The 23631-nt window shown below is 34.0% G+C and overlaps 1 protein-coding gene across 15 annotated transcripts in view; it reads left to right on the forward strand.

Annotated features, from left to right (window-relative positions):
• NEK10 (NIMA related kinase 10) overlaps positions 1 to 23631 on the forward strand; it is a 77792-nt gene that overhangs the window by 5780 nt on the left and 48381 nt on the right. For 9 of the 15 annotated variants that reach the window (XR_014942952.1, XR_014942951.1, XM_032442359.2 and 6 more), the window contains exons 2-22: positions 1334 to 1449; positions 1765 to 1825; positions 2954 to 3084; positions 3557 to 3655; positions 5679 to 5763; positions 6751 to 6792; positions 8093 to 8171; positions 8564 to 8631; positions 9599 to 9678; positions 10156 to 10242; positions 11143 to 11367; positions 11621 to 11760; positions 12313 to 12374; positions 13751 to 13828; positions 14791 to 14855; positions 15584 to 15686; positions 15798 to 15926; positions 16507 to 16644; positions 17321 to 17366; positions 18198 to 18319; positions 18532 to 18634. Coding sequence is in view for 13 of the 15 variants with exons in the window: in XM_032442359.2 (XP_032298250.2) it covers positions 1376 to 1449; positions 1765 to 1825; positions 2954 to 3084; positions 3557 to 3655; positions 5679 to 5763; positions 6751 to 6792; positions 8093 to 8171; positions 8564 to 8631; positions 9599 to 9678; positions 10156 to 10242; positions 11143 to 11367; positions 11621 to 11760; positions 12313 to 12374; positions 13751 to 13828; positions 14791 to 14855; positions 15584 to 15686; positions 15798 to 15926; positions 16507 to 16644; positions 17321 to 17366; positions 18198 to 18319; positions 18532 to 18634 (2017 nt within the window). In the remaining 2 variants the exon portion in view is untranslated. The remainder of the gene's footprint in view (positions 1 to 1333; positions 1450 to 1764; positions 1826 to 2953; positions 3085 to 3556; positions 3656 to 5678; positions 5764 to 6750; positions 6793 to 8092; positions 8172 to 8563; positions 8632 to 9598; positions 9679 to 10155; positions 10243 to 11142; positions 11368 to 11620; positions 11761 to 12312; positions 12375 to 13750; positions 13829 to 14790; positions 14856 to 15583; positions 15687 to 15797; positions 15927 to 16506; positions 16645 to 17320; positions 17367 to 18197; positions 18320 to 18531; positions 18635 to 23631) is intronic. The other 6 variants (XM_085538352.1, XM_085538355.1, XM_085538353.1 and 3 more) reach the window with 3 other exon arrangements.

Below are 23631 nucleotides of genomic sequence, written 5' to 3' on the forward strand. Positions count from 1 at the left end.
ATGAACTGGTCTTATAGGACACTTCCCATAGTGAGTTAATACAGTGGTTGGGTTAGTGCTGCCAGCAGTTGCATTTTGGTTAGTTTTGTGTCTAGTGTGAGAACGTATAATTGGGAAAAAAACCCAAACTTTTCAGTAAGAAGCAGCATATTCTGGTTTACTTGTATTTCTTTTGTTTCCATCCTGGTTGACTTACTTTTTTTTGCCTTTATGAGGAGGCAAATCAATAGTAGAACTCAACACTGCAAAAAGAGAAAGAAAAAACCCCAAAGATCAGATTTCAGAGGGAAAGCTCTGGTAAAAGACACACCAAAGGGAACACCCAATCTATCCATATTTAGTAAATAGTAGAATGGGTAGAAAGAGTCTGATAGTGGTGCTATATTTTTATTCTTTAAATCATGGGTGCTCTGCCAAAATGATTTGGCTGTATGTAGTTCTCTGGGTAATTCTTCAGCCTCAGCCTGCTTCTGACCATCTCTTTTTTTCCCACTTGGATTAAATGAATAATAAACCAATATTCTGCACCAACATAATTTCCCTCATAGCAGAAAGAGATTCCACTTGATTATTTTCTTTTCTACAGCTTTCTGAACAAATCTGCTGGCAACAAACCATAGAAGCCAGACCTACTGAACGTGACACAAATAGACTGAATGTTTGTCTGCAGTGGATCTAATGCATGATATTGACTCTCCTGAGGCCAAGCCATTACAGTTGTGTTCACCTATTGAAATAAGCTTTATGTCCTACTTTGCAAGAGAAGCTGAGTGCTATGGGTATAAGGCATTCAACTGAAATTCAGAAGACTCAGATTCCAACCTCTACAGAAAATTTATCTGATTGTTTTCTAGACAGCATAATGTATTACATCTCATGTTTGCCAGCTACCTCCTTTTTCTATCCTTGATCCATCTTTTGTAATTACACGGTAAAACTGTTACACCTGAACAATACTTTGTATGACGCAACCCAAATGCCAGTCTCAAAGCAATACTTTAATATAAACAAATCATTGTGAGAAATAATAGTAAAAACAAGTAAGAAGAGGAAAAGTCCTAGTAAAAGGGAAGAACAATAGCAAGACAGCTAGGATTATTTACCCTCACTACACATTTGTTGGGAAGGTAAGGCTTATGTATTTTACATTTATAAATTTCTTGTTAATATCTGGAATTCTAAAGGGTATCCTCATGTGACGCCTAAGGTTTCATGTTGAGAAAATACTAGAGCTGGCCTTTGTTGTTGTTGTTTTTCTTTTCATTTAGTTCTGAAAGTAGACATTTGGTGCTTAATGATGCAATGATATAACTCTATCTTCTTTATTTTTAAGGAAATGAGTGCTTTAGCCATGTGATGATGAGACTGGTGCACAATGCCTGATCAGGACAAAAAGCTAAAGAGCACAGAAAAAGCAACAGACAAAAAACCTCATGGGGTTTCTATGAGGTATAGTATCTGATGTATTACTTTGTTTGAACTTCAGCAGAGCCCGTGTGGAATTTGTACTAGCTGCCAAAGCAGAATGCTTTAATTTGAAATGCGGTATAAACATGACAACTGTTACTCTGGTCACAAAGTTTATTTACACCTTTGTTGACTTAAGGCATTCTGGAGAAGTTCTAAATTCTTATCCATGCAAAATGAGGACAGTAGACAATTTTATTTTCTGTCAGTAGCCATGTTTATTGATTTTCTTTACTCTTAAGAAGTACTTTTTTGTAACTATTAATATATGTACTATGCTGTTGTGTTTTATTCTAGGGACTATTCTGACCTTAAAAGACTTCAGTCTCTCTTAAATGCTCCATCAAGCAAACAACAGGTATTTTTTGATAGCTGTTATTAAACATGCTATGGAAATGTATAATCACAAATTCAGTTGGCTATGGTTTGTAGGAGATGCTTGATACTGTTGTGTTCCATTATGACGAATTATGTTAGTAAAATCTTGTGCAGTGTATGTGGTGCCCTTTTTTTTTTTTTTTCCTTCCTCCTTGGCAATATTATTACTTCTCTGTGAGATAAATCCTACTTACAGCCAATTCCTGTCCTAGTCTACTATAATCTTTATTTGAACAAGAAAAAAATTTCTTCGCTACAATCTTGAACAGGTTGTATTCTGGTATTAACAGACATAATCAAGTAGACTTGCGGATTTATTTTCTTCAGTGTCCTTCCAAAATTTCAGTAGAAGGTAGGATTAGAGATTTATTAGTTACAATATGTAATAAAGTAACATGTAATAAAGTAAGAGTAACAAGGAACAGAAAATTAAAAATCAACATTTTAACCATAAGCAATTTGTCTTCAGAGAATAATAATTCAGTGAAGTCTTCTAGGCATAAATGTCAGTGCAGGAAACTTTTAGGATATTGTAAAATCTTCACCTCAAATCATTTGATGGAGCTTGTGCTTGCCATCTGAAGCAATGAAAATCAACATGTGAAGATGGATGTGAGTCCTGGGAATACCAAAACAATTTATCTCTTTGTATTCTGTAAAAAAAATATGACAAAATTAGGGAAATGTCCATGGAATACAGGAGTTACTCATTTCCTTTCCTGGATAGAGGCATGAATTGCTTCTGAGCCAAAAGCTGAAACATCAGTTTTAACAACCTAAAAGAAATGCGGAGGCTGTGTGCATAAATAATGTGTGTGTTGGAGATTCTCTTGAGCTTTGCTGTTATAAATTTAAAGAGGCTGCTTCCTTTATATTTCATGTATCTTCATGTATTTGTTCTCCAGCCTTGCTTTGCATCAGTTTTCTCCCACTTCAGTTTTTCATCACATGATGTATGTGTTTGTTTTTTTCAATGGCATAGATCAAAGGTTTGACAGCATCTATAGTTTGTGAAAAACTGAGAAAAGGCTATTTTGCTTGTTAGCATTTTTGTAAAACAGTTCCAGCGCAGTGTTTGCCTCATGAGTACCTCCTCTTTCCTCCTTAGCTTTCAGCTATACATTTTGAAAATGGTATAATCAGCATAACAAGGTCTCTTCAAAGTGTCAAAATTGATGGACAAAAACTCCATCGTCAATGGCAAGAGTCAACTGAAGCTGTTGAGCTTGAAAACTTCAGGTAAAAGAAAGAGCCAGTATGATGACACTGTGTTGTATTTCTGAGCATCTTTTTGTGTCTTATCTTATTGAGATGTGGAAATCATTTATATTTTGTAAATGTTACTTGTAGATTCATGTTGACTTGCTGAAATATTAAAGATACAATTTTACTTTTCTAAACTTAAAAGTGAGTATTTTTGCTTTGTAAGTTTGACACATGCTCCCGCTCAGTAGAGTGTACTGTTGGAAGTTAATATATTCAGTTTAAATAAAGTAATGGCTTGTTTGGAAAGCTTATATTATACTATTATAATAGTTATATGAGTCGGACTGTTCTTCAAAATTATTACTGTCTAGAAATTTGAAATTGTGCTACTCTATTGCAGTGCTTGTATGACACTTCTTAATTTTTCTTACTATTGTTAAGTTTTGACCAGTTAGAACATAATTACCAGCTCAGCATTTTCCTTTTTTTTCCCCCCTGCCATTAGTGTGACCTACAAGAACGAGAGAAATTTTAGCAAACATCCCAGCCATAAGCTGTTCCAAGATATTTTTACTGCTTTAGTTAAGAACAGATTTAACTGCAGGTCAGTATATTAAACACTTTCATTTCCAATGAGGAGAAATCACTCTTTCTTGCCCTTATCAAGGAAAGAGCATGCATGGATAAGGCCTGGTATATATGTTCACAATAGATCTCTGTGGGGAAACCAGTAGATTCATATTTTTGCATAATCTGAGTTATAATTCTAAAATGATGACTTTGGTATTAGCTTTGAAGATGAATCATAGAATTGAAAGGCTTGGGTGGCTGGTGGCTGGGAGTGAAGAAGGAAGGATGGAGCATTTTGTTGAAATTTGAAAGACCAAAGTTCTAACAAACACTGAGTTTCCCCCCATCATTTGTAATCTATAGTTTGTTTTTCTAATTTCATTCTTATTTTGATTTTGTTTTAATTAGCATTTTATAGAGAAAAACCCTTTCTTTTGCTGCTCTCATTTGGATGAGCAGGAAAATTTTGCAAGATCTTTAAAAAATGGAGGGGTAAAGAACGTTTGCTGAAAAGAATCTCAGAATTTCAGGATTTGTATTAATATTTACCACTGCTATATGCTGTATTTTTTCCTTTTTGAATATCAAATACATTTTATGAAGAGTTCTCAGCGCAAAAACTTGAAGGAAGAATCCTAGAGCATTTAAATCTGCTAATATGTAACAAATAGATTTTACAGTTGTACTTCAAAACTACCACAATATTTGCATAGTTCACTTGGACCCTGTGGCAGAATTAACTGAGGAACCATCTTATCCTTGATAATTTAAATATGGTTGCAAAGGTGGTTCAGTTGCACTTAGTAAATATTTTACTGTGGATGTGATGGGTTCAAGTGTTTGGAACTACTGCCGCTGCAGTGCTTCAGACTTGTAGAAGCTGTCACCCTGGCCTGCATTACACACTTTTGCATGTGTAACTGTGTTGATTGGGATGCAAAAAAAAAAAAAAAAGTAAAATAAAAATCCAGCACACTTACTTACCAATATCACTATCTTGGCAGAAGTTTCTCTGTTGGCAAGAAAACTGTGAAAGTGCAATCAATTTAGCTTAAGTTGTTTGGATATTTAGTTTAACAAAGCAGGCAGAAAAAAATCCTGCTGGCTTATACTGACTATTACACTAAGTTCTCTAGTAACATGGAATGTAAATGTAGCTATAGTAGAAGAGGCCTGCAAATGTCAACCAGGCTCAGAGAATTACTGTCTCTGTGCAGAAATGTGACAAATTATTTGCTCCTTTGAAGATATTAACTCTCAAGAATCAGAATGTTTTGAAAGAATAACTTTGAAGAACCCCCATTTAAAGTGAGTTGAAAATAGTTTTCCAATCTGACATACTAACTTTTGCCTGCCAGTATATTGTTGCTGCCCATGACAGTTACGCAGTTTTCAGAAGTGGCCAAGTATGGAAGCATAATGAAAAATACTATTATTTTGGGCAGAATGTTGGCATAGAAGGGCTGAGATTTTGCTGGTATCTGTTCACAAAACATTTATTTTTATCAAAATATTTTTAGCCATTGGCATCTTTCCCAACAGCAATGATAATTTGAGAGCTGCCATATCACATAGACTTCTGTTTCTTGGAAACTTGCCCAGTTACAGTTTCTGTCCTCTCAGTTAAAACAACAAAAAAATCCCTTAATATATCTGAATTCAGGTTTATTTTAGATGGGAAAATGGTGATACAGAACTTTAACAGACAATGGAAATAGTAACTGTCACTGGTATTTATACACGCTTGCTGTCCCAGGGTGCTTTGTGATTTTCCAAGTCTTGGCCTGGAACTGTATGCTGAAAGAAAAACAGGAAATTCTATTAGGAAGTATAATTCTGTATCAAGAATATTTAAATTTATCATTTGTCAGTATGTTGGAATATAAATGGTAAAGAATTGCACAAAATGGAATAGAATTCTATAGTGTTGTATACTCTTGACTTGTTACAGGCCAACAGTCTTAGAGTCAATTGCTTCCTGAATCAAAATCTTTTGTATAAATATGTTTGTATTTGTTTATTGTATTCGGTTTCTGTTTTGTATATTTATTTTACAGGGAATGGGTAAATCAAGCTCCATCCATCCATTTTCTTAGAGTGTTAATCTGCCTGAGATTATTAATAAGGGATCCATGCTATCAGGTCTGTATGTCAAAGTATTTTTTTCTCGCATAAGAAGACGTATTTACGCATCATGCTTACGGTTGTGATGTTAAATGTATATATAAAAGTGCACATTCTTGTGAATGCATACTTACTACTCATATATGTGCCCCAGTGGCACAGTGGTAAGAATGGCGTGTTGCAACACTGAGACCCAGGTTCAAATCCCCCCCTGTGGTGCAAGTGGTAGAAGTGCCGCTCTGCTGCTACACTGGGACTCGAATCCTGGGGGTTGGACTCGATGATCTCTAAGGTCCCTTCCAACCCGCACGAGACTGTGATACTGTGTGTGATACTGTGATATGTATGTATATACCTGTATTTCTATGTCTGAAGATACAAGTGAGTTGCAAACAGATTGCACATATGAACTCTCACTGTTATTGGATAACTTGCTCAATTTCCGATATATATTTTGTAGCTTCTGGTGTGTTGCTAACCCTAATAAATAACCTTGAAATTTACATAACAAATGATTTGGCCGTTGTCTGGAGCCCTGGACTACATATTTACTTTGCCTCTCTGAATAGGTAAATGAAACTTCCGGAATGTAGCAACTGAAGAAAACTGAAAGCTTTCTTCCTTCTGGCAGCCCAGTTCTCATAGTTACAAACATTCAGCTTTAAAACATTTTTTTTTTTTTTTTCAGATAATTATAGCTGTTATTCATAAAACTGAACACCAGACATTTATTAGGGAAATTTATTTTCTTGTATTTCTTACTAATGTATACTGTTCTGATTCTAGAGTCTTTCAAATTTTATTTCTATAGTTTATTTATTTATTTATTCTAAGTAATTCTAAACTCTGAAACTGCTTAGCATATCCAAAATACACTGACTTTGATTGCTAGAATTAAGGTTTCTAAGCACTCATGACAGTCAGGGTACTTATGTTCAAGTATCTTTTACTGCAGTGTTTTCTGTATACTGACTCTTTTTTGTTCCTTTGTTTGTTTCCTTTTAGGAAATACTCTACAGTTTGGGTGGGATTGAAAATCTAGCTCAGGTAAAATTCTTCCTGGAAATTTTGTCTATAGTGTTGTATGCCTGCTTATTATGGGTGGAATGAAGCACATTGTAAAAATCAGTGTGGATATGCTCTTGTTTTTTGGAAAGAAGTGTATTCCTCTATTTGCATATAAGCAATTGGTGTGCTTTTTCACTAGTGCATAAAGGAGCTGTCCTTATAGCTTAGCAGTATTTAACCCAAGGCTTTTCAATAGGAGGCTTAACAAATGCCTCCTGAGCTAAGAATTACAGAAGTCAACATAACTGGTTAATTCAAAAGAAACTGTAGACTTTTGAAGGAAGACGTCTAAAAGTCCCCTGAAATTAAGCAAACAACTTATCAAAGGTAAAAGCACAACAACAGAATGGTTGAACAGATTGAAATTCATAAACATTATTGCTAATCAACTGCTACATTGTTATTGCATTATGTTAACCCTGCTTTACTTCTGGATTTTAATACTTGCTCATGTAAAGAACTGTTTTCATTTTCAGGTGTTTGTTAGAAATATTGTTAGAAAGCACTAATTAAATTATTATTACTGATAATACTTTACATAGTGTACTGCTACTGTAATTCTAGCCTCTCTGTACTACATGCTTGAAACCAATTTAGATTACCCTTACAGTGTTTTGGAGACTGCAAGATGCCACCACATTAAAGATTTGCCCAGTATTGAAGGGTTGTAAAGATATGTAAAGACCAGTATGTAAACAGCAGTATGTAAGTGATGCTGAGAATCTCATTATGATTTTCTGTGCTAACAGAAATTACATCCTTGTGACAATTTTCATTGCTTGGATGATTATATTTCACTAGGTAGATACTGGGAATATTTAAAAAGGTGAACCATCATTTCCCACCTGCTGGGTATGTTCAACTCCCCCAACAGCTCCTGCTGGTCACCCTTGTGTATGCTGTGCAGAGTCTGAGCCTGTGGACTAGCTCCAAACAGTGGCCAATAGTAGATACATATTGAAAAGTATGAGAACCAGAACATCAAGTGATAATTCAGTTCAACAGAAAACAAAGTCACTTAGCTTGTAAAAAAGGAATTTTGGCCCTAAAAGTAACGTCTTTGTACTTGCTTATCTTTAACAGATTTTCCACTGGTAAAAATTTTTCGTTTGATTTTGATTTCTTCTATTTCTAAGATCTCTTCAGTACTCTGACAAATTTTACTGCTGAGTCCTATTGTGAATGTACATTTTTATGAAACAGATGCGCCATCTACAGGCTGTTTCCATGCATAACGCCCTGGATCTATGAATTAATTAATTTGTTTCCCTTCTTGTAGTATATGGAAACAGTAGCAAATGGCTATCTAGGTTGTGGAGAAGAGAAACATAATGTAGACAAGTTGGTCAACATGACATGTAAGTGATATCACTGACGTAAATAGTTAATAATGTTTTATTAACATAATAGTTAATGAAAGCATAATAAAGTGCTCTTATGATATTTATCTATGAGGTTTAAAAATGTTGAAAATACTTGAAATGCCAGTAATTAAGATTCAGTTACTGGATTCATTGTAGTCATCATCATAGAAGTATGAAGGTAACTGAAATTTTTGTGGAACAGTGTGTCTTGATTTGATGCTCATGTAATATATCTTAAGAACTTAATTGCTGCATGCAATAAAATAGCAGAGTAAAATGAGCTAGTTATGGTTCAAATAGCTTACTCTTCTTTTATAACGAAATTAGTACAATGAAAAATACCAATCTGTATAACTCCAAAAGATATGACTCCCTTTGTTCCATAGACATTCTTCAAAAGATTGCTGCTGTTAAAAATCAAAGAGAATGGGTTGTAGCAAGTGGAGCACATAAAGTAAGTTCTTTATATAATTACTTCTCAAAACCAATTAGCTGTTTAACTAAATGACTTATGTACTTCAGACTTAGCACTAAACTCCTAATAATGCTAAGTTGGTGGAGTAAGATAATCTAAATTCAGATTTCTTTGTATGAGTTAGCATAATTTTTTTTGCTTGCATATGACTTAATTGTACTAATGCATGGTTATTGGTTGTTTGAGGAAGTTGAATCCTAAATGTTTCGAATAAACCAATTCCTATTATAAACAGTAGTCAAATTTACACTGTCCCGAACTACACATTATGATGACATAACTTGTTATTAAATTTCTGGTATGGTTATTCACTTAGAAAACACTGTGTGCCAACTTTGCTAGAGATTACAGTCAACGTAAGGGTATTAGAGTATTTTATTGCTGATTTCTGTCCAAACTCAGTAATGCTAGGGATAAAAATCAGTGTAACTAATTATTTGTGATTCTATTAAACTGCAGTTGGCAATTATGATTAGGTAGTATTTTTAGAAGATCTAGACAAATATGATTTTTTTTTTCTTCGATATACATCATTAACAAAATCTGTATGAGGTCTTAAATTACATACTCTATAATTTAAATACTGGTTTAAAAACAGCTTTTTACCCCAGGAGACCTTAATCTGGAGTTTTGAAGTGTTTTGCACAGGAATAGTTATTACAAAGTTACATTAAATTGGACAGACACTTGAATAGTCCTGAAAGATACATCCTTAAATATGAAACATCTTCACTTGTTCTAAGTCTCTGTGTATCTATATGTACCTTGAGCATACTTTAAAAGTCCCTGAAACTTTTATTGTATTCTTTAAGACACTTGAATCTTAATTTTCAAAATTTATGACTTTTCAATAAGTAATTATTTCATTGTTTGAGTCGTGAAAGGAAAATGTGAAATTTATATTTATTATCTTGATCCATATTTTTTTCCGTATTTCATTTTCTAGACCTTAGTAAATTTGTTATCTGCCAGAGACAGCAATGTGCTCCTGGGTGCCCTCCTTGCCCTGATAAGCTTAGCAGAAAGGTAGGCTAACCTTCACATGCTGTTCGCAATAAGCATGTTAATGTTTTGTCTTGATAAAATATTAATACTGCTGCTTGCGTAGAAGACTTCCCCAAACATCTTTCATTCTATTTCTGTTTCAGTTTATGGATTTTTAAAATATACATACATGTTAATAGTAGAAATGATATTTCAGTCTTGATATACCCCATTTGCTTAATTTCCAGCATTAAACAAATTAAATACATTTGCATCTTTACTTTTATTTATGGCTTATTTATTTATTTATTTATTTATTTATTTATTTATTTATTTATTTTGTATGAAAATTGGACTTGACATAATGTATCTTTGTGGCTTTAAGTATTTGTGATTTTAGTAGATAAGTCTGGAGGAAGGGATACTGGTCAAAACAATGCATAAACAATGAGTTTAAAGGGCAATGTGTTTTTGGCATAGTTTAATTTGATATAAATGCCAGGAATAATCAATTTGCAGTCCAGAATGTAGGGAGAAGATAAGTGAGCTCACCATTGTTGAGAACTTGCTGGTGATATTACGTGAATACGATTTGCTTTCTAAAAGGTGAGAGTTCACTTATGCATTAATTATGTTATTTTTGACTTTCTCATTTAGAGATATGTTTATTTAGAGGAATTAGATAATGTGCCATTTTAATATTCTCAGGGAGAAGTTTTGAAACCTATGTATTTGCTGTCAGTTATATAACGGTAAAAAGTTGATATGGAGACATATTTTCTAGTAATTCTGTTATAGACTCTCTTTCTGATGATGTGCTACAGTGCAAATAAATTGTATTGTTACAGTAAAGTGACAGCAAATGATTTTATTTATTTATTTATTTATTTTTAATGTATCTCCTCTTAACTGCTGAAACCAGAGTGGTTGGATGGAAAGCATATTGAACTCAGTTCAGATGTTGAATATAAACTACTAAAAAACTGCAATATATGTAGCTGCTGTAGTTTGTGTCCGAGTCTGTGTCAGAACCCACATCAGTCTAATAAAAACAATTTTAACTTCAGATAGGGATTTTCATATTTCATCAAGCATGAATGCAACTCAAGTGGAGATCGAAATCCCTAACCATATTTGCTCTAGAAAATCCATCTTAATTACAGTGAAATTAATGAAAATGCAATAGGAACTTTTAAAATTATATGTCCATTCCTTTTTGCAAGCATCTTATTCAAACCATACAGGTGAAGAATCCAGACTCTTGGGTTATTCAGTTTCCACTGATGGACTTCACGCCATGTACACACACTTTACATATGCTTTACACATGCAGCACTACTTGTACTTGTAATGCCACTGGCAAGAAGTTGTCTTCAAATTCTTTCTATTTTTTTTTTTTTTTTTTGTCAATATGTAGTCTATTTTGTTTTTTAAGCATTTGATGACTTTTTCTCCTCTTTGCTGACAATACAAATTAACAACAAATCTCTTACTGATTTTTTTTAGGCTCACAGCAGAATTGTTACGTCTTCTCTGTGCAGAGTCACAAGTCAAAGAACAAGTTAAAATTTATGAAGGAGTTCCAGTTTTGCTCAGTTTACTCCATTCTGATCATATCAAGCTTTTGTGGAGTGTAGTTTGGATTCTTGTACAGGTTTGTGAAGACCCTGAGACTAGCGTGGAAATCCGAATTTGGGGAGGAATCAAGCAACTACTTCATATATTACAGGGGTAGGTTTTCTTCCCTGAGCATTTTGCCAGTTATGTGAGAATGGGCCATCTTTTACATTTGATTGCTCTCTGTTTTATCTAATAGCATTGCATCTAATAGTTCAGTCTCAGTTGTGCCTGATTACTATAGAAATTAAAAAGCAATTTTAAATGTAATGAAAAATCTGTATATTTTTCAACTGTGCATATTTCATTGATCTCTTAGAGTGTTTTACAAGCTTTTAATTTTAATTTTTTAAAATCATTTTTTCAGGGAAAGAAATCTTGTTTCTGATCGCTCTTCAGTTGGAAGTTTATCTAGTGCAAATGCAGCAGGGAGAATTCAACTTCTTCATTTGTCAGATGATTTGAGTCTTGATGAGATACAAGAAAATACTTTCTCCCTTCAAGCAGGTTGGTTTACAAAGCATAATTCTCTGTTCTGTTCTCACTTATGTCTTGTGCGAAGAGATTCAAAATATTTCAAAATTGGTATTATACACATTTACACCTGCTAGTATGTGTACTCCTACCTGGCATAGCAGCACTGATTCAGCTCTTCTGATTTTTCCTGTGCTGCTTGATGAATGGAGTGTTAGAAGAGCTGGGTGTGAAGATCATTGTGGGGAAAAAAGGAGAATGTAGAGTGAAAGTGTTCTTTTATGGTTGTTTGTTTGCTTTTTTGTTTTTGTTTAAGCTCTGTTTCTCCCTATCCAAATCTATTGTAACTGGTGATTCATTAAGTTAAGTTTCCCCAAGCTGAGACTATATTGCTTGTGATGATAACTGGTAAGCAGTTTCCCAGTATCTTCACCCATGAGCTTTTCTATCCTATTTCCTCCCTATCTTCTGTTGAGGAAGATGAGTGAATGAGTGGTAGAGTGCACATTTGGCCCTTACCAGCAATGCCATCTGAATATCTTTATGAATCTGGCCCTAAATATTACGTCTGAATTTTTGTTCTAGCTTGTTGTGCTGCAATTACTGAACTGGTGCTCAATGATACTAACGCTTACCAAGTAGTACAGGTAGGAAGACTTTATTCAGTTAAGTAAGGCATTATAGTTTAGGATTTAGAATTATTTATTCTTATTGATCACTTAATTTAAATAACAAGCAGAATGCATTTTAACGTGATTGCGCAGCATCTCTGCGTACCTTTCATATACATTTTATATAGTAGTACATCTTTTTCATACATTTATGAACACACAAGTGTACACAAAGATATTAACATATGTATCCAGGTGTTTGGAATAATAATAGACAGCCTTACATAGGGATTATTTTTGTTGGCATCTCCTGCTGTGATTTTGCTGCCATTCTGCTGCAGACTAGTAGGTACCATCATGGAATTATCTGAGAAATACAAACTCTTAGTTTATTCTGAACTCATCCTGTTAAAAGACAGTGATGTTTCTCTATCAAAACCAGCCAGTGTCCACCATTCAAACCTGGGAATAGTTTCACCTATTTTCATTTCAGCTGACTTCTGCCCTACAATAGCCACTTCCATTTTCAGACCTACTTCTTTCTCTGTGCTCTTATAACTCTGAGTTGCAAAGTGAACAAGATTAAAGAATTCAGGTTAGAAGCAGAAGAGTTGCATTGCTTTCAGTTCTTTACTGAAGCTTGTATGGAGCTTTATCAGGCTAAATACCTGCTTTATTATAGAGGCAAAAGAACTCTTAGTTCAGTCCATTGAGAACCATTTGCTTTTGCTATAGAAGCTCTCTACATGTCCATATTTTGTCTTTGTCTGAACTTACAGCCTCATTAACAGTCTGTGGGCCAGAATTTATTTTGTGGCATGGCACAACTGCACTGTCTAAAAGCTTAACTCTAACTTCACATGCAGTTAAAACAGATATATCAGGAACTGCAGTAGAGCATCTGCAGAACTGGCACTTGTTCCCTTCAGTTCTACTGGAGAGGACAGTAGTTTCCAATTGTGAGTTTGTTAGGAGACAGGAGCTGTACTATAACTGGATTTACTAGTCTCCATCATTCAAACCAACACAGAAAATGTGGTCTAATAGTGGAGGACATAGTTATGTGAAAACGGAAGCTGAAACACAGAATGGTTTTCACAAAATCCTACTGAAGACTCATTTAAGCTATCTTGTCTGGTGTCTCCCCAGCTTGTGATACTGCTTCACTGTATGTTTGTAAGCTGTCTTTGTACATCCTAACATTTAAGTGTTAGGATGGTTTCATACTTACATAAGTAAGAAATGAAGAAAACTTCGTTTAAGTTATTTCAGCTTATAAAACCAGTATGGAGTAGAAGGCTGAGATTTTGAAAGTCGGTATTAGATTCTGATGTATTTGTAGTAACATTGTTTTTTATTCATGGTTTCTGTGTGAAGGAATACTATGAATTTTGAGCTTTCTCTGTTCCCAGGCAAATGGAATATATATAATAGCAAAACTGATTTTACCAGACAAAGAAAAGAATGCTGAAAAAGCTTATTTATTACAGGTAACCTCCTTTAGTTTAACTACCTGTTGAAACTCCAAAACAGTCCCTGAATTTTTTTGTTGTTTTGTGGTTTAAAAATTTATTTTAAAGTGCAGTAGATATCTTACTTGAAGAGAAAATAAAACAAAATCAGTAATAACAAATGGTCCAAGAAGTAAAGACTTGATTGTGATTCAGTTTATGGTATTCTATTCTGATCTCTTTTGTTTCTTGCACGCTATACAATGTAGTGTGAAGGGAAATTAATATTTTTCCTTCCCTCCCCTCTCCCCCACTTCTTCATGCTTCTCAGAATTAGATCTTCTTCTTGTGTGCTTTGGTCTTCATTGGCATTCAGTGAAGACTTGATGTTGTAATATCTACTTCTTTCTGGAGCATTCTACTGCAGTTGTTAAATACAGGAAAACTTTAATTAAATTAAATTTAAATGCAGAATAAATAAGTAGCAAGTAAGTGTAGAATGATTCTTGTTTTTGAAAGAGATTAATTCTCAGTGGTTTCCTTACTTCCACTGATTCAGGTGTCAGCACTTTATTTCCCTTTGGTTTACTTTATAATCAACGTTCTTTGGTCACCCATATTTGTATAGCAAGTAAAGTAAATTATTCTTGATACATAGAATTCAAGATGCATTACATAAAAGTGTATGTATTAATTACTTGTCAGTGGAGGTTTTACAAATAAAACTTTCTTCAATAGAGATGATTTTCAAACTTTTCTCCAGTCTTTTGTTTTGTTTTGTTTAGTTTTTGTTCCCTCTAAATAACCTTGCCTACTTTTAAAGAATAGAGTGTACTCAAAAAACTGGTTTTACTCGTTTTGTTATCTCACTAATAATGTAACCTAACCTACCTAGACATTTAAGGAAGAGACTATTGAACTGTTGGGAATCCCTGATTTTTATAATTGCCTTTTTCATTTATGTATATATATGTCATTAATTCTAGCTTTTCCTATTGTAGTGCTATGCTTTCAGAGCCCTGAGATTTCTCTTCAGTATGGAAAGAAATCGACATATCTTCAGAAGGTATACTACTAAAATGTTTTGTGGAACTCCTTTACAATAGCTTTCAGAAGGTGTCATTCAAATCAGAAAGAAATTGTTTCTAAATTCCAGTTATTTTCAGCAAAAAGAAGTTACAGGCAACTTCTGTCTGCAGTCACAGATAGATTTTACTGCTTTGTATTAGTTCCAGCCTACAAGATGTACACATTCAGTGTGAGGACTTCTATTGCTACACATGCCAGAGAACTTATCTTCATGGGGCCTTTTTTTTCCCCTGTGAATCAAGGTTTAAAATATGTAGAGGACATTTAAGACTGATGGAGATAAACCATACTTTCATCTGAAGATGATCAGATATAACTTACAGCCCTTTTTTTGCTGCTCAATCCTTTTGTCTTTCACATGGGAAGGATTTTACATCAAGACTGTTTACTGAAGAGTGTTAAAAAAAGATTTGTATCAATAAGAGGAAAATTGGGAAGTGCACTGACTGTGAAGAGTCTTGCAGAGTTTGGAGAACTGGCATATATGGCAATACCCGATCCATGGAGGCTGAAGTCTAGCTTTTGGAAGCTTCTTCAGTTCCTGTATGTGTGTTGAGTTAAAACTTAAATATCTGAATAAATTATTCAAGAATAAGTGTGTTGTTTAGAAGATGTCAAAGAAGGAATTAACAATAAAAACTTGCTGTAGATTAATAGCTATTGTGAACATATTCTGAGGCACATAAAAATGTTAAATTTTTGCAGACTTTTTCCTACTGACTTGTTTGAAATCTTCATTGATATTGGACATTATGTGCGTGATATTAGTGCTTATGAAGAGCTGGTATCAAAGCTGAATTTATTAAAGGTAAGTAAAGAGCTTTGTAGCTTTAAGAATCTGTATTCTTTGCATATTCTTAGCACAATAAAGGCTTGAAATATTTTATATTGACTTATTTGTCATTTAATTTATAACCAGGAGGATGAATTGAAGCAAATTGCTGAAAGTATTGAGAGTGTCAATCAGAATAAAGCACCTACAAAACATATAGGCAATTATGCAATTTTAGAACACCTTGGCAGTGGAGCTTTTGGAAGTGTATACAAGGTAAGCTTCCCTTTTGGTACTAGTATAGAGGTTGGAGAGTAACCTTCATGAAGAGGGTCTAATACCTGTTTTAAGCACAAATTTCCTTTGAATTTCAGTAGGGGAGTGTAGTTACCAGAAGGCTGTTATCCTTCTGAGCATATTGTTAACACACATTTCTTTTAGCATTTGCTGTGATTGTGTTTGTCACCTCTTGTATTTGTAAGATTGAAAAGTATTATTTCTTAGATTTAATAGCTTTACTTTGTATTAATTTCTCTTTACAGAGAGTGTATCTGTATTGCTGTGTGTGAAACAGAGTTCAAGCATGTTTTATTTCAGAAAAAAACAAAAAAACATTTGGCACTGGTAGCATTTCTTTAGACATGATGACAAGTTCACCTGTTTACTCCTAACATGCACTGTGAAGTTCTTTTGACTGCTTCAGTTCTTCTGACTAATTGCATTATATACAGAAAAGACTATGACTGTAATATTTATGAGGTGGTTTTGTACTCAGATAACTGATACAATAGCCATAATAATATCCTATCTGTTTCCACCCTATACCAATTTTACAAAGGTTTTATTTTTTTTGTAGGTTAGAAAACATAATGGGCAAAATCTTCTGGCAATGAAAGAAGTCAATTTACACAATCCAGCATTTGGAAAGGACAAAAAAGACAGAGAAAGCAGAGTACGGAACATTGTCTCTGAGTTAACTATCATCAAAGAGCAGGTAGGTCTTATGGACTCTAGATTCATGTACAAGAATTCTGTTAACATTATTAACTGTGAGTTCTCTTGCAGAAGGGCCTCTGCCTACTGTTATTGTTTTCATCTATTCAGTACAATGTTGCTACTTTTTAACCTAAACGCTGTCAATATTACAACAATTCTTGCTGCACTATTAGCAGGAGTGCAGATGCTTATTACAAATGATTCTTACACTTTTTTGTTGGAAGTGCATGAAATTTTCTCAGGAATACTGTAAACAAATTCTTGAATCTAAAAGATAGCTGTTTTTTGTCATTGTAAATAAATATTAAAATAAACCCACTACAATATAGACAAATCATTAATATTTTTTGGCTGTGAAAGAAAATACTTTGGTGCACATGTAATTGTCTGTCTTCAAACTTCCTTTACTCTGTTCCAGTTGCTAACAAGAGTGTTTGTATGACTCTATCTTGAGTAATTATATATATATGTATATATGTATGTATGTATAATTTCATTTTTTTTTAAATGAAAACATGTTCGGGGGTAGCAGTGAAGATCTACTGCACTGCAGTTCATAAGCAAGTTTTTGGAATCCTTGAGGGATTCTTTCTTCCATTATGTAGCTAAGCATTATAAATACTGTGCCATCAGTCTAACTATTCTAAACAACTGAATTTCTTTTCTCGTTGTAGCTTTATCATCCAAATGTTGTACGTTATTATAGAACCTTCTTGGAAAGTAAGTATAAATGTACTGAATTACTATATTGTACATGATGAAGGAGTAGAAATATACAGTAGGAGTACTTACCTTTTGGAAGGGGTGTATCAAATTTGAGCAGTAGGGTCCCTTCTGGCCTCTACAATTCCGTGATTCTACAATTCAGAAGGGCTTAGATATTGAAAAAGGATTATTATTATTATTATTACATGAGTAATAATTGTGTTTAAAACTAAAGTGTAAACATGTAGAAAGTGTCATTCTCATCCTATAGAGCTAAACATCCCAAATTTACGGTTGGAATATTAAGTAGGGTGAAAAGATGTAGTGCCTAGTGAAATGAATGGTAGTATGGCTTAGCCATATTGTATCCATTTTCTTTTTGAGGAATTAATGGGTGGTTAACAAGTACGGAGTTCCTTATATTTACTGTGATATAAATGAGTGTTCTTGCAGTGCAGTGCAGGAGGGAGGGACTGCACTCAGAGCTCTACAAGTGACAGAGGTAGAAAGATGTCTTCTCAGAAGGGATGGTGAGGCATTGGAACAGGCTGCCCTGGGATGTGATGGAGCCACCATCCCTGGAGATTTTTGAGAAGTGTGTAGATGTGGCACTGAGAGACATGGTTGTATGGATGGGTTGATGTTTGGAGTAGATGATTTCAAAGACATTTTCCAGTCTTAATGATTTAATGACAAATTGGAAAAACATGGAATGGAACTGTAATGTACGAAAAATTTAAAAATGAACTAAGAACAGCTTAAAAATATATTTTATTTATTCAAATACTCCATTATCAAATGCCTTCTGTGTGAATGTATATTTTAATTAAAGTTTCTTATGTGTAGATGACAGACTGTACATAGTCATGGAACTCATAGATGGGGTGCCATTGGGAGAACACTGTCACTCTTTAAAGGAAAAGCAACAACAATTTACAGAAGAAAGAATATGGAATATATTCATCCAAGTAAGTAAGAGGCACACACACACATATATATATATTTTTCATCAGGATTTGTCTACCTGTGGTTACTATCTCCATTTATGTTAGGCAAACATAAATATAAGTAAAACAATACTTATATCAGACACTAATACCTGATATGAATGTAATTCAATATGACTTCACCTAGGTTGTTGTTAAGAAGCTTTATAAGGCTCTTTCTCTTTGTTTGTAAGCTTTGCCTAGCTCTCCGTTATTTACATAAAGAGAAGAGGATTGTTCATCGAGATCTCACTCCGAACAACGTCATGCTGGGGGATAAAGACAAAGTTAAAATTAGTAAGTAGAACTCCTTTACTTGAAGAGAACTTTCTATGATAAAAGTTAGTAGAATTTCTTTTCTGAAACTCACAGAAGGTTTCAGATTCTGAGGCACTGGCCACCATTTTAGGAAGCTAGTAAATTATTTTGTTATAATACTGTTTTCTAAAATATTTTCTATCACTGCTTTTGTGATTATGTGATTGTTCCCTCTAGATGCTACTAGCTCTTTTTTTTTTTTTTTTTTTTTTTTGTTTTGTCGCTGTGTATATCTAATATAACCAAGGAGATCCAAACCCAACCCTATAGTTATATGTCAAGATAATTAGGTTATATAGCCAGTGCTAATGAGCATGCAGAATAAAATGACCATCTGTCCCATTCCACGCTCACCATACGACTGTAAATATCCATCAATTGTTCTATGCTTAGCTGTGGTAAGATTCTATATTTCAGGCTACAGTGATGAAAATTCTTGTTGTGTATTTCTACAATGTCTGTGCTGTGAGAAAGTGACCCAGTGATGTGTCAGGGTAGGATTTGAAAGCTGCGGATGTCTGAACACTGCTCTACCATATGTAAAAATTTTACTCTTTGAAAGAATTAATACAACTAGAAATTTACATCAAGAATTACAAAGGATTGAAATACTGTAGATTCTAATGTTCTCAAAGATTTTCAGCGTGATTTCTTAATGCTTATGACAGAACCAAGTATTTGAATACTGCAGAGTTGTTATGAGAACTCTTGATGCAAAAATTAATTTATCTCCTTTAAAAATAATGAGAAAAAGCATACCTATGCACACACCAACCACAAAACTATAATCAGTGATCTATAATAAGCAAATCTATTTAGCGGCTGTCATTTTATAGTATTTATGCCTGATGAGTTACATATTTAAATTCATTCATGATTAATTTGTATTGCTTCAAAGCTCTGAATCTTATAGCTTTGAAAGAAGGTAATTTAATGCAACATTTCTTCCTGAATGATGAAAATAAATAATCAGAACATGTTAAAGTAGAATGCTATGTTGTTGTATCTTATACCAAGACACTGCCACTGAGGGGCACTCTTGTCTTAGTTTAACACCATTGCCGTAGTTCTGGGCTGAACAAAATCTATAAAAGCATAAATATATTTTAAAATATTAGCCCAAAATTAACTTTTGAAATCTTTATATAGCTAACAAGTATTTATAGATATTGAAAAAAAAAAAAAAAAAAGAAACTTACTTTCTATGGTAATTGTTTCAAAACTATTATGCAATACTTAAACAAAACAAAGATTTTATTTCATACTTTAATTAGTACCAATTGGTATTGCGTTTCCAGAGGGAGGTGAAGTCCTTTTATCTATTTCTTCCAAATTTTGCTGGCATTTCTTCCTTTACAGCCTTAATGAAAAATTTAAAAATTCCTTTCCATTTATAGCAAATATGTACTATATGTTGCTGTATTACATCTAACACAGAGTCCCAATACTGGAGCATTTATGTCTTGTATTTGTGTACATTATCCATGATTACTGATGATTTCAAATGGCTCCAGATGAAAGTCAAGCAAAGCTGGAAGCATATGCTCAAATATTGCAAAATCTTAAATCTGCCTCTGCAGTGAATTCAGCCTATTAGTTTTTATAAAATAAGAGGATTTTCTTCACAGATCTGCTCAGAACTGTAGTTCTGTGTTTACAAGCTGCACAGACATCCTGAAAAATGTGAGTTTGTTTTTCTGGAGTATTTCAAATCCTAAGACTGTCCCAAAATTGCATTGATCTTTCTATAGTAATACCTGACTTTGTAATTAAGGTACAGTTTGTGACAGTCCAAATTATTTCACTTCATAAAATAAGCTTGTGTATCTCACAGTGCTGCTGTTTTTTCATCCACCTCAGTAATTTCTTCTGGGAATAACAACACTTGTTAATCTTTTGCTTTGAGAATCACAAGGCTGACAATATAACAAAGGCATCTCACTCCTTTCTAGCTAGAATTCTTCAAGTACATTGTTTTGTTTTTAACACTATAATAACTTAGCTTTAGTTTTGGACACCCATGGTAGATTTTGATTTAACAAAACTAAAGCATAAGAAAAAATAAAGTAAGCATTAATATGTATTTGAACATAGGTGAGATCTGAACCACTCCTGTTCCAAATCCTACAGCATGTAATGAAATATTGATGAGAAGGTTCAACCTCTGATGCCATACCACTATCTGCCTTTAACACTGTGGACCAACTCAATTTAACAGGAGGCATTAATTTTGGAGCAACCCTCATACTAATTTGTAATTTCATAAAACACCTCATTCTAAATTGGTAGAAAAGTATTGCAGAAATTGTATTCCTCTTGGTTGATTGGGCTGAGTATCTGATTTATAGTTTTTCATTTAAAAAAAATGCAACGAGCATATCCAGAGAAATTTCAGATGCAACCCGAGCAAAAGTTGTATTGTACATGTTTTGCAAATGTTTTAAAGATTGAACCCATATTTACTGTCACTTTAAGTTCAGTTTGCTCAGCTTTCTATATTGCATTTAGAAGCTAGAGATTTCTGAATTTAAAACGGGTATCTGTTTTTATGGCAGCTATATTACTGCAGCAATATTTTGTTTCTAGCATAACGTATTTCTGCTTAGTGCTCCCTAGCACTGAGCCTACAGGACAAAACAGAAGATCACACATCTTTTCTTCAGTAGCATCTACTTTCAGTTAGGTTTCGATCTTGGTGGTCCAAGGGGTCTGTGTGGAATTACTTTCATACCTTTCAGATCCACTATCTACCAGATTTGTGAAGGTTTCTGTATACTCTTTTGGGTGGCATGCTCTTTTTTGCAGTTTTCAGAGAGGATCTTTATGAAACTGTGTGAAACCTAGGATTATTATATAGCAGTAGAATACCAGATTTGAGACAAATCATCTGTCTGATATACTAGTTCTAGCATGCAGCCAGGATGTGGCAGAACAACTGAAACTTCAGGAGTTCCACTAATGCTCTTTGTTGGAAGAAAGCTTCCTGTTAATTTTCTGCCTCAGAATGCTTGGTTGCTGAGTGCAATTTTTAAAAGACCTATTACTTCCCGATTCTGTGCCATAAAGGCAGTCTCCAAGAAGTAAAGTGATACAACTTTACAAGTCTTTTGTGTTAGTGACTACTTTGTGGAACCTCTTACAACAATGCTAATTTTTTTTGTAGCCTGTCTTCATTAACAGAGTTACTACTCTTCATACCGTGATTCAAGGAAGTGCTTCTTGTACTTAGTTTTCAAAGCTTCCTTAATAACCTCAGTGAAATTATCAGCTTGTTTATATATATAAATGCTATAAATCAAATGTTCTAAATGGCACCAATAGGTGCCTTAGAAGCACAAAAACATCTCGCTCCACAAATCCCATTTCTAGGGGGGGAGCAGTGCTAGTGTTCTTAGTGCAGAAGTTACGAACTTCACAAAACTGACAATAGGCTGAGATTATGAAGCATTGATACTACCGCACAGAAAAGTGAATAATAGAGTAGCCAAGAAGCTGGTTTTGGGAATGCTGATAAATGAATTCTCTTCCCGTTTTATTGATGGAAAAGAATAGAATAATTATTCACTGCTGTTGATTAAATTTATCTTTACTGTAGGACATACTTTTATGGAAAATAAAGTTCTGTCTTTACGTTTTAGATCACTGTAACATTGTAACATCAACATAAAACCAGATTATCTGGCTACTTATTGGTTTCTCTTTTGTCAGAGTTCCTATTAAGCACAAGATGTACCCAGGTGATTAGTATTGCTGTAAATAAAGACACTATTTCTGCCCGCAAACACTGTTCTTGATAACTAAAAATTTGAAGGGCAAATATCCATAGTTATGATGATCACTTCTGATCTTCAGTAAATAAATACTCTGGTATATATTTTGTGTTATTAAAATGAGCAGCCTAACACTTGTTCAGGATCTTGAGGAAAGAAGTTAGAGGAGATGAAAAACAAATACTATATTTTAGGATATTGAGCTTAGATAACTTACTGCTATTACTAGTAATGTAAGGACAGATCAATATACAAATAGAAAAGAAACTCATTTGTCTTTCTGTTAAATAAAATGTCTTGCTCCAATTTATAGGAGGGAGAGGAGGTTCTTTGGTATATGTATACCTGGCGTGACATTAAGAAACAGTGGTTCAAATGTTGGTCCAACCAGTTTATTTCAAGTCTTAATCAGGGAGATGGGAAAGGGGGGACAGAAAATTTAGGGTGATGGGGAAGGAAAGGCAGGTGATAGAAAGAGGCAAGAATTGCATAAATTGGGCATACATCACTACCAGGATCCAGCAGTGGTCCCCTTGGAAGATGTTCCAATGGTCTGAGGCAAAAGTGCAAGGGGGGAGAGCAACAGCAACATGGCAGCAAGTGGGTAGCAGGAAGAAGCCACAGGCTAAGTCCGAGAGGGAGCAGGCAGCAGGATTCAGGTAGCAGGCCCAAGAGAGTCCAAGTTTCTTGAAATGCCTATTCTATGACTTCTTCCCATGCAAGTTAATATTTTTTGAAACAATCTTATTTAGAAGACTTCAGTGTCACTTATTCTGCTACCCTAAACACAATGTAAGTGTGTGAAAACAATTACAGAAGAGTTTCAGAATTTTGTGTTAATTTTAGTATTTATGTTTATCATAAAGCAGATTGTTCTGTGCATTCCATTCTCTAGTTGCAGCAGAACAAATCGCATTTTGGAGCATCCGAGCATCTTAATGGTGTTAAAGCAGTCTAGTAGTGTTTGGAAAAGATTATTACCATTATTTTAATTTTGAAAATTATTATTGAAAGAAGTATTTTCTCTTCATTTTTGAGGACTCCCAGATAAATAATCACTGATATTGTATTAAGGTGCACCACTTCTTGCAGAACTGGGATGTCCAGCTCTCCCATTTTTTTTTTTTTTCCTTAATATTTCAAGCACCAGGAACTGAACTTGTTGAGTGATCTAATGTCTTAACACTGTCTTGATAGAAAATTATG

The sequence above is a fragment of the Coturnix japonica genome, chromosome 2 (assembly GCF_054131305.1).
Source record: "Coturnix japonica strain WE chromosome 2, WE-NBRP24, whole genome shotgun sequence".
Lineage (NCBI taxonomy): Eukaryota > Metazoa > Chordata > Aves > Galliformes > Phasianidae > Coturnix > Coturnix japonica.